This window comes from Malurus melanocephalus, unplaced genomic scaffold (genome assembly GCF_030028575.1).
Source record: "Malurus melanocephalus ecotype Western Australia unplaced genomic scaffold, MMel_1.1 scaffold_1, whole genome shotgun sequence".
Taxonomy (NCBI): Eukaryota; Metazoa; Chordata; class Aves; order Passeriformes; family Maluridae; genus Malurus; species Malurus melanocephalus.
The window spans coordinates 4,081,958-4,094,055 of NW_026623233.1; the positions used below are offsets into that span (position 1 = coordinate 4,081,958).

The 12,098-nt window shown below is 35.6% G+C and overlaps 1 protein-coding gene across 1 annotated transcript in view; it reads left to right on the forward strand.

Annotated features, from left to right (window-relative positions):
- PUDP (pseudouridine 5'-phosphatase) overlaps window positions 1-10,387 on the forward strand; it is a 68,227-nt gene extending 57,840 nt beyond the window's left edge. The window contains exon 4 of the mRNA XM_057389963.1: window positions 9,702-10,387. Coding sequence (XP_057245946.1) covers window positions 9,702-9,875 — 174 coding nt within the window. The 3' untranslated portion in view covers window positions 9,876-10,387. The remainder of the gene's footprint in view (window positions 1-9,701) is intronic.
- The last annotated feature ends 1,711 nt before the right edge of the window (window positions 10,388-12,098 follow it).

A 12,098-nucleotide genomic window follows, 5' to 3' on the forward strand; every position in this document is an offset into this window, starting at 1 on the left:
GGAGTGTTTTATATTCTCATCATAGATTTTCTAATGGTCACTTAGCAATAAGTTTTGTCTGTATTTTTTGTACATTTGTCATTCAGACCTTTTAATTTAGAAGCTCAATTACAGTGCCATCTTTCTCTGCACCAGTGAGTCTAGCTGCACACTTTTGAGCAGGAAAGAAAACCCAATTGATTTCCTATGGTCAGAAGAAAAGGTAATTACAATGGGTGATGGACATCGAGTTGACCATGAGCCAGCARTGTGCCATTGCAGCAAAGGTGGCTGATGAGGAGTGGCTGCCAGCAGATTGAGGGAATTGATCCTGCCCCTCTGCTCAGCCCTGGTGGGGACRTACCTGGAGAATACTGGGTGCAGTTCTGCACTTCCCAGTGCGAGAGACATTGAGCTACTGGAAGGAGTCCAGCAAAGGGATACAGAGATAATTAAGGGTCTGCAGCATCTTGCATTTGAGGAAAGGCAAAGTGATCTGGGACTGCTTATCTTGGAGAAGAGAAGGCTCAGGGAAACATTAATGTAAGCAAATACCTGAAGGGGTAATGCAAAGAGCCAGGCACCTTTTAGTGGTGCTCAAACCAGAGGCAATGAACACRAACTGAAAAGCAGGAGGTTCCCTCTGAGCATCAGGAAAMACTTTTTCACCAKKAGGGTGACTAAGCACTGTTGCAGGTTACCCAYAGAGGGGTTGGGAGTCATGCTCCTTGTAGATACTCAAACACTATCTGAATCTTGTCCTGGGCTGCAAGTGTCCCTGCTTGAGCAGGGGGTTGGCCCAGGTGACCTTCAGAGGTCACTTCCAACCTCAGTCATGGAATCACAGAATATTCTGAGTTGGAAGGGATCCACAAGGAGCACGGAGTCCAGCTCTTTAGTGAACGGCCCATATGCAGATCAAACCCACARCCTTGGCATTAATACCATGTTCTAACCAGCCATGCTGGAATTGTGATTCTGAGTCCATACAATACTTAGGTAGCATTTGCATATCTTCTGTTATGCATGTACATTATGTGTGATCCATTACACAGCAATAAGTAATTGATAATTACCTGGCAAAATAAAGTGGCAGYGAGCTTTAGAGTAACAGTTTCAACAGTCTCAGAGAAATGGACACATGTAGTTTAMATGGGAAATCAGCTCTCATCCCTTTTCTAAAGACTGACTCAAACTGTTGAAGGTCAGCAAATGTAGGATACTTCAGATCACCAGATTCACTAAGTGGTGATTCTTACTTTTAATAGAAAGTCATTATTGTGTTGGATGAACAAGTACTTTTCACTTAAGCATATGGCCTGATGTAGTATTTCAAGGACTTTGCCCATGAGAGGTTGTTTTACAGGCAAATATGTGGTAGTTTTCCTTTTAAATTAGTCTGCCATCTGTCAGCTTTATACCCTGTTGAATTTGAACAATGTTTGTGGTTAAAATATAAAGAATGAGAGGGGTTTTAAAATAAAAATTATATTAAGAAAATCTGGTGAGAACCCAGATACCGATAATTTTTTTTCTTTGAAGACCTGAGTACCCAAAAGTAGTTACTCATGGCAGAAGTGTGACAAGCGTAGTTACTCATGGCAGAAGTGTGACAAGTAGTTGTTGATACCATGGCTGGTATTTCCAAAGTAGTGTTCATGTTAAGCCAGGGTCATGGCTGTGTTAGTCTCTGATCTAGTGTATATCTTAAACTGGATAAGCCTTAAGCCACAGAGAGAGACTATCTGTCCATAAATACACTGGGTATTTATCCATGCACAGTTTAATAGGTATGTTTTTCTTGTTTTGTTCATTATTTACTCTGAAGCATTTATTTATRTTTTGCATCCCTTATTCCATTCATGGAAAATCACCTGTTACTCTTCCTGTAAGCATGCCTGAGTCAAAATAAGAACTGAAGTGACTGTAGGCATTCTGTTGTCTGGTTAGAGCTGGTCTAATAGAAAAATAGACACAGCTTGATAAYTGTGGGTCATGAATGCATTTGAAAAATGCTTCTATGCAGTATTTAAAATAGCTGGGTAATATTATTAGGGAAATTGTGACAAAAGCATGTTGAAATGCATTGAGATCAAGACTTACATAACTTTCTACATGTGAATTCATTTTAAGAGTATATTAATTTTATTTACATAAATATTTGGGCTTGGAGTTTATAGTAAAAAGGAATTTTTAGAGGAGCAGTCTGTTCTAATGATTGATTCAAATAAAACTGCTTGATATTCACTGGTATTTCTTCTCTGCATTTTTCATAGCTTGAAATAGATAGGTAAAAAGCTGATAAAAGCAGTCTAGAGAYTAAAGTGAGAAAGACAACTTCTCTACTGAAATCTTAAAAAAGTATATAATTACCTTTTGTAAAAATTTTTCTCATTCTTAATACATAATATGTAATACATTCTTATTTAAAAAAAGATTGGTTTTACCAATAATAATTGCATTGATCTAGTATAACTTGCTTGCGCTTACAGTTAATCCCTCATTCAGGGTTAGGAAAGTGGTTCCTTTGGATTAATTATTTCTCATAATAAATAGTTTAAAACAGATATATCATACATAGAGTATGTGGAAAAATTTATTTTAATAATTCTTTTACTTTTGGGGGTAGATTTCACATTCTTTAGAAATTATGTATTTAGCACACAGAAATAATTTCTCAGGTAAAGAAAATTATGTAAGAAATTTTGAATCCTGAGCTCCATTTGCTTGCACCGTCAAAGCAGCTTTGCAAACTAAGAGGCTAAGAAATCATCTTTTGAAATCACGAGGACAGTTACTTAAATAGATCTGATTATTGATGTAATGAGGCTTTTCATTTCAGATGTGATATTTTTAGATTGCTGTCGCATAAATAAATGATGGAATTATGACATTCCTAACCAGAACCCAATTCCCACAGGTGAGCTACTGTTGAAAGAGCACATTCATAAAATCTTGCACAGCCCTTTTGGGGTTTTACACATGCAGTCAGCTTTTGGCATGCCAGGTATAAGATGGGGTGAACCTATTATAYTGAAGGGATGAACCCGTATGATTCAAATACTGCCCAACAGGAGCATTTATATTCCTCTTAACTTTAGTTGTTAATATTTTTTCCCGCTTAGTTTTGTGCATTGTTCTCCACATTCCTGTTTGAAAATCTATATTGAGAACTGAGAACAAACCATTTTAATGTGTTTGTTTTCTGTGGTTGAAGTATATAGAAAATAATTATTATATTATTAGTGTTTTGTTTGTTTTGCTTAAAGGTGATAGTTTCTGCCTTTGCGCATGGAGTTTTATGCTGATAATCTTAAATATTTTCCATGATAACTTTCAGCTTTGAATCTTGAAAGATGAAAGCTCTTTTTCTACTGATCAGGAAGAGTTCAAGTGTAACACAGCTTTATTTTACCAAGTCATTCCAGACTGGTGGCACTCTTGCATACAGTTCAATGAGAAGCTTGTACTGAATAGAAAAAAATACCTTTTCCATAATGTTCTTGCACTCCCAATGAAAACCTGTTTAAAGGTTAATGCCTCTTCTCACCCTTCCTCTCTTGATTGAAGAAATTAGGAAACTATGTCTAAAGCATATGTGCGCTGTTATTAACACTTCAGTCAATTATACAAAAATTAAATAATGTTTAGATTAAATAGATGTAAATTTTACTGTGCACTSTGTGGGAAAATAACACATCAAGGAGATGTTATAGGACAAAAACTGTTGCCAAAAGAGATTTTTAAAAAAAATTAGCTTCCTCCTTGAGAATAAAATGCCTTCTTTATTCTGCAGTAGGGTGCAGTTGTAGGCAATGATGGTGTCCATTTACACAAAATGAAGGTACCTGCTCTGGCAGCCTGTGCTTGTGGGTTTGTCGTATTCCCTGTGACACAAAGTTCATTGCTTTTATTCAGGAAATACTTTCAGTGCCTACTTCCAGTTTCCGTTGGAGACTTAGAATGTGGATGCATCAAAACAATTCCTCCTTGGGGTGTTCGTATCTCTGATGTGTTTGCTCATGAGATGGGCGTASCCTCTTCTCTAAGGTGTAGAGTGATTGTGCAGTAGGCAACAGGAACGTAACAAGCTGGAACACAACCAGCTCCTGGATTCTTGGAAGACCGTTTTCACCATAGGGATGGTTTCACCGTATGGTTTCACCATATGGTTTCACCATATGGGAGCAGGTTGTCCAGGAGGCATGTGGAATCTGCATACTTGAAAGTGCTCAAAGCTTTCTGGCCAAGGACCTGAGCAGCCTGCTTTGGCTGGACATGTGTTGGGTAGGTGTTTCCAAATGGCCTCCAAGGGATCCTGCTCAGTGTATTGTCCTACAGTTCTGAGCTCTGTGCACGGTGCATTGCTTGAATGTGTTGTGTATTACATGTCAAGGAATTCAGTAGGCTTGGTAAAGACAGTCCTCTGTGGAAGGGAAGGCAGCTCAAATTAACTATTTCATTGTACAGAATTGCTTTTTAGGCCACTTACAGCAATAAATGACATAAAACCCCAGCATGTTATGCAATATGAGTAGCCTCAGTAGAGAACATCTTGAGTATTTGCCTTGTGTTCTCCATGAAGGAACAATACCCTTCTATGGCTAATCCAAGCTGCAGTTGATTGAGTTAGATTTCTGCTGCTGGGATAATTGGACAGTGTTTGAGAAACGCCTGGGAATTTCTTGAGGCCTACAACACAAGTTGCCATACAAAGTTCCCAGTGTGCTGTCCTCTAAACACACAGTGCTCTGTGAAAAGAGTGCTCCAGCCATCCGGAATGATCAGAGTAACCCCGCATGTAAATGTGACCTTCTCCCTGGTCTCGCAGTGTCTGGGGCTGACTGTCACTCTCAGAAACACTTTCTTTCATTTGATCAAGTCTTGAAAACAAGCAAGAAATATGAAATTTCCTCTCCTTCTTCCCCATCCAAATCATTTTATTTCTTCTGGCCTTCCTTAAGATAACGTTCTGTGAAATGGTTTGTGAGAGAGGAACTGTTTGTGTAGACCGAAATGTAAAGTGGCATTTATGCAAGAGCTAGAAAGACAGAGTGATCTAATTATGTGCAGATGTAACACATTTCCCTTTTTTTTCTTTTCCTTTTTTGAAATTATGCTAATTATTTTTTTGGTTTATAAGTTTCATGGTAAATAATTTGATTCTTATATTGGTCTGCAACATACTCCTAGTAGTGAGTTARTAAAAATCTGAATTTAAAAGCATATGTGCAAGTAATTTCCAAACAGTTCCTAATATGAATCATTGACTCATAAAGAATGATGGCTGTAGTTAGTCTTCTGAATACTCTGATGCTTAATTCATTTGATTTTAAGTTTCCAGCTTGTTTATTCATTTGTTATAGCATTTAAAAATATCTTGGCTTGCTCCTCATTTTCCTTAATGGAACTAAGTTGTGGGGCTGTAAGCTGCATTACTTTCTTAACAGCATATTTAATATGATTCTATTATCCCTGGCTGGTCAAACTGGCACATATCCTTAAAATAAAATGAAATGTAATTCATTATTATATTCACTGTTGGGATTTTTTCCAACTATTTCTGGAAGGAGTATAAGTCCAAAGATTAGGAGAGAAACATTAATCACRTTATTTCATTATTGTTTTTTGTTAATTCATCAGAGAATTAACACAGTTGGAAACCAAAATTGAAAATATTGCTGCTGCTTAAAATGGATTTATTCAATAATGTTTAAGTAACTCTGATATTAAATGGGTCACCCAGAAATAAATTTTCCCTTTGTTCCCAGGTACTTGGAATATCAGAACATAGGAAAAAAGAAAACATAAGCTGAGCTAAAAATAGCTCAGCATCTGTGTTATGACATGTTTAAGCTGTTGTTCTCCCCTTTGTGAATTTCCACCACCTCCCATAAATGACAAAMAGCACCTTTTCAGCATCTCAGCATTTCGTGTGGGATATAGATGTATCTGTGTTGTATTCTGAATTATATTATGCTTCTTGAAAATTTCTGGGACACTCACACAACTAACACAGTTGGTCAGTACTGGAATTATATTGAAAATCTGGAAGAAATTAAGCGAGGAAAAATACGAAAGTTGTTGAACAAAACACAAACCATGATTGAAGTAGTGCTATCTTTCAGAATGTTAATTTATTTCTTAGATACTACTTAGTTTTAAATTTTAACTATATAAAAGAGACAAAATATTTTTCACAAGAAAGTAAAAATACTTTTGGCAATGAACCGTCAGCAAGTTACCTGTAGAAATGAAAGGCCTGATCACCTTCTGCTTTACAGAAATAACRGTGTCATTTTGATGTCTATGTGAGGTAGCTGTACTTGGTGAATTTCTTCCTGCAGCCTGTTTTGGGGCTTTTTTTAGTGATGTGATGAAATCTGAATTAGTCCTTAAATAGTTATAGAAGACAGCATTGTGCATATATATATATATATACACACACATGTATAAGGGTACCAAATATTTCTAGAGTGCAGATTTTACAAATAACCCATCATGTTTTGACCAACTGATTTGATTATGAAGGGGGAAAACATTAATTAAAATAAACAAGTTACAGAGTATAAGATGCAATCCATAAGAAGCCCAAAACATAATACGTCACTTTCTCATACCAAATGTTTCTGTGTCATTTGAGGACAGATGATGAAAACTTTTTTTCCATTCTTTCTTTACAGAACAATAGATGGTAGTGTTAAATTTGCAGTTAAATTCTGTGTGTATAAATCATGGCACCTTTAGTCTCATCGTTCAGTCGTTTAGAGCTGTTACAGTAGTGTCATATGTAGTCAAGGATATTTGTTTGATAACCACTCCCTATGCATATATATTAGCTTCACAGATTTTTCAAAATCTTAGTTTCAAAACTGATCTTAATCTTTTGTCCTTCTAGATTTCTTGGTTATCACTAATAGCAATAACACTTAGGGATATCCCTGTTCGTCACATAATTATTCCATCCAGACGTTTGCAGTATATAGGTTAGAGAGGGCCTGCTGTACATACCAAGAGCCTAACTAACACTCTTCTTAAATTCTTACATTTCATGTAGGAAGATGAGGTAATGAGGTGCTCCAGTGGTCTTACTATTTCTTCCATTGGTTAAGTGATTAATTTTTCTTTTTCTAGATTCATAGTGTGAAATATAAATTAATATACTTTGCTACTTTACTTTTTAAAGCATTTAGTTAATTCCAAAGTGAGAACTGTCCTATATTAGTATGACCTTTTGAGAGMTCTTGTAGCAGTAGTATTGATCAGTGACACAGGTTTTAGAAATGATGCAGAGAAGCAGCCAAAATCTCAGCTGAAGTCTGTATAAATCTCATCTGTCTCTCAGYTGGAGTGATGCTGATGTTGCAATACTTGCACAAAATGGAAAAGAACTTGGCTGCTTTCATATCTCTAAATTTAGTGTGTGGGTGGTCCAGGACAGTGAGGAGTTTATAACATCTCTGTGTATTAATAAATCCATTTTGTGTGTGAACCACTGTAAACCTTTCGTCATCCATTAGAAATGTGACTCTGCTGTTGACAATAAGTTTCGGTAGAAAGGAAGACTTAAGGAGGACCTGGTACACTTCTTTCCTGTGACATGCAAGTCACTGTAATTATGGGTCATTTGCCTGGCTTCTTTGGTAATTAAGATTTTTAATTGTGTCTAGTTCCAGGGAATTAGTTAAGCTTCTCATTATGCATATTGCCTTCTATAATCATCAGCTCTTCTCCTMCAGTACGCTTTGTGACATCATGGTAGTCAATTAGGTCTTTCAAGGCAGAGCATTCTTTCGTATGAGCTGGATCAGAAAAGGTTTCTGAAAAGCCTTGATAATGCTCTTCTGTGCAACATCTAAGCTTATTCTTCAAAAAGCAAAGTCTGTCAGAATTTCATTTATTGTCCTCAGAGTGCTTAAGGTCGTGAACTAAGGTGTTGTTAAGAACAAAACCTATAGGCAGAGCCATGCTTCCATTGTAACAGCAATTGTACCAAGCTTTCCAGGGTCAGCTAGTTACATATTTGTAGTAAGTAATAGTGATAATGATCAACAGTTGAAAGTATCACATTGTTCAAATTGGAATGCAGTGATTGTATGAAGGAAATGGGGACAAATCAGATTGATGTAATTCCTTTGGCTGACTAAAAATCATGAAGTTTTACTTTATTACATGCAAGGTAGAAAGCACCTTTTCTCTTGACAGACTCCATGCTGTTGCTGACATATTGAAAGGCAAGAATCAATATTTTAGAAAGAAAGGAAATCAGAAGGAGAGGGTTCCTTCCTTTTTCCTCTTCCACTCTTTCTGACAGATGGATATATATAGGGCAGACGTTTGCAAACGTCTTGCAAAAATGTTTTTCTTTGAATATAATAAAGTTTTTGCAAGYTGCAACTGGATTCTCTTTGAGCACAGCTAGAACAAACACTGTGTCCTTTATGTTCTGCAATGAAATAGTTGKATGTTTGAGAACCTAAAAGATGTAGTATGCTGTTGTATGTTCATAGAATCATAGAATATCCTGAGTTGGAAAGAACCCACAGGTATCATCCAAGTCCACCTCCTGGCCCTGCACAGGACAGCCCCAGGAATCACACCGTGTGCCTGAGAGCATTGGTTAGTAGATGTGAGGAAAAGTGCCTTAACCATCCCAACATCTGTTCTCAATTACTCAAATTACTTGTGGCAATGATTTTGGCAGTAATAGTAGCAGTGCTAATAATATTGATAATAAATGCAGTATGAATTGCAGAAGTGTTAGAAACCATGTGTCAGCATAGTCAGAATTTTTCAGATTGCTGGATGCCAAAAGTTGCTTCAGGTTGTCCACGACCTGGACATACAAACAGAGCTCTAGATAATGGCAGGAAGAGATGTTTCATTATATAAATTCTGGAATGAACTCCAGAAACATTATCTTTTTTTAATAAAAATTCAGACCATATGATTTTTATATATTTATCTTATGTTTATTACTTAATATTTTTATATTAAACTATAAAATTCATATAAATAATGTTGGGKTTTTTTTTTTAACAACTTTGCTTCCAAACTGCAATCTTGAATGATGGTGACTATTGTAAGGTATGGAACTTCTACCTGACTAAACTGTCTCTTCTCTAAATGTGACCTTCCAGTATAATTGCTTATTTTCTTTCTCACCATTGCTTTGGAAGAATTAAGGAAATAGAGCATGACTTTGACAGCACTCATTTCTGATAAGTGATGTCTGTCACCAGTCATCCCAAGTCTTACTGTTGACCTAGGTAGCTTAGTGTTGTGTATGTAAGAGATKTCACTCCTGTAAGTGAAAGCACTGTTTTTGCCATTTTGCAGGTTGTAAAGTTGGTTTGGAAAAGTTAAATTGTGTGCTTATAATGGTATTTAGGCACTTGCTTAATTTTACTTTAAGCTTGTGATTAAACCTGTCCCTATAAAACAAAGCACTTAGGAACATCTGGATAACCAGTTTCTGGGATTTAAGTATGTGTATTGATGTTTTTTTTTTAATTGAAATTAATTAAAGGTTAATTGCCATGCAGATGTCCAAATTGAGAGGTTTGTTCTTGTTCTRATTAGGGGTGTCTAAGCCAAGAATGAAATTTACTTTTCCTAGTAAAGTTTCACTCCGCCTCATTCTCTCTTTCAAAACAAGCTATTAAAAGTTCATAGTAACATTGTTCCTTTATTTTTTTTCCCCTTGCCTCTCTTTTTTTCAGTGCCTTGTGTTTGAAGATTCACCACTTGGAGTCAAAGGAGCTCTGGCAGCAGGAATGCAAGTGGTTATGATTCCAGATGAAAATCTAAATCCAGATCTTAAAAAGGCAACAGTGGTGCTGAAGTCCATGGAAGATTTCCAACCAGAACTGTTTGGTTTACCAGGATATGATTAATGCCTAATGCCTATGAATGTACATGACTGGAGGTTAATTAAAAGTTAAATTAAATTTTATTTTTGTTTTATGATTGTTTTCCATCTTTTACTCTGTTACTCAAAACTAGAGCACAAAAATTCTGTTAATGCACTGGTTTTTTACACAGTATCTTTCATTAATTGTGTGGAATGTTTATGATTTGTCCTGTTGATAAATGCTAAATTAAAGCATCATCTTTCTGTTAAGTGTATCCAGCCTCGTTCTATTCACATCATGTTTTCTGGGAATATTTTGAAGCTATTCAAACAATTTATTGTAACTGCATTGAAAGTTTCTTGTTCTGTTTCCACTTGAATGACTTACTGTTTAGATCTTAACCAGAAATCTGTTCTGGATTGGCTTTTATCCCTTTTTTTTTTGGACACAGTTATTGCTATCAGTATGTTTATCCTTTTTCTCTTCCTATATTTGCCCATSTATTCCACTTGCACTGTATTGTCCTTTTTCTTCTTTTACCCACTTCTTTGCAGGCATTCTGTTGTACTTTCTGCGGGTTTTTTTATTCTGTTTTCTTCTTAGAGATTGAATGAGATGATTTCCAGATGTCCCTTAAAACTTCCATTATTCTGTTATTCCATCATTATCTTTTCTGATATTTTGATCACCTGCTAGGATCTATACAAGGTTATATGATCTTAGAATTTAACCAAAATGCTTTGCATCTTGTTTCTTTCATTTCTTTATATCCTTCTTATTTTCTATGTTGCCATGTAGCCTTCCCTTTAATACCTTTGAAATTAATGCTTCCTGTCTCTGTGTTTCAATTCTGATAAAGTTATGGTCCTAACACTTGTATTCAAATAGCTTTCTGTAGGCTGTCCTTAATTTCCATTCTTACAATGTCCTTGAGCCCTTGTTTTTCACCAATATCCCTGCAGAGACTTTTGCTATTTATTTTTAAAGTGCAGGAGTTGCAGATTTGGTTTAAATAAATACTTAAAATTTATTTTCCTGGCTACCACAATTTCCATTAAATGTTTATRTTGTCAGCTGTCCCTCTAACTCCTGTCTCTTTCTGGCATCTAGTCAGTACAAGGGKAAGGGCCTCTTTATAAAATGCTAGATACATGGACAGGCTTTGGTGGAGTTCTCAATTACATGTATGACATGATGGAAGCAATGTCTTTTACCTTGTCTAAGGAAAGCTGTGGTATATATGTAGCTTTATGACAGTTTTATAAAATTACTGATCGTGTTCAGCAGTTCAGCCCCTACATTTCTAGTGACTATCCATGAGGTACTCCACAGTCTTGGTAAAACATCAAACTCCATAAAGATAAAAGGCCCGAAATATGTCAAATCAGATAATTTCCATGTATTGCAAGAAGCCTTCTCTAACCTCCGGTTCTTTTTTAATATTACATGTTTATGTATGATCTTCCTCACAAAAATATTTTCTAGGCATTCCTGGTGTTTAACTGTTTCAGATTTAAGAGTGTTTTGTCAGGAACAAAAATTAATGAATTATAGACTCTTCAGTATTYGTGGTGAGTTTCCTTAGATTTTCTTCCTTCTGTACTTACAAAAGGTCAAATTTTTACGTCTTTTATGTAGACTGTTACTATTTTCTTTTACAGTAGTCTGTTTATACCTCAGAAAATTCAGGACATTTTATTCGATTTGGTTAGTAAGATATGATCTAGATTGTACCAGAATCTTTATATATATATATATTATATCTTTATATATTATATATATATATGTATATATATATAGATATATATAGATATATATAGATATATAATATAATATAATATAATGCTTTGGAGTTAAATGCTTTCCATTCTAAGGATCTGGAGGCATTTTTTGAAGAAAGGGTAAATGTTGATTTAGTCTCCATATTGCATCATTTCTTTTGGCCATGGATATTGCAGTTATAACTGTTTGTGTAGTGACAGCAATCTGTCCCATCCAACCTGAACTCCATTTCTGGTCTTCACAGGGAAGATAACAGAAATATTGCTGTATAATTCCTCCTTTGACTCATGTTACATAACACAAAGTTTTACTGTAGAGCAACAATTCTGAGCTTTCAAGTGTAAAAGAGGTGCCTGTTGGGATCCCCTTCATTCATAATTACTGAATTTTGACAGGGAAGTTACTAGGTAGAACAAGCTTTGATAAGCTGTAATTAGTAACTTTTTCAAAATTTTGCATATATTTAACTGGTGAATTTTGCAA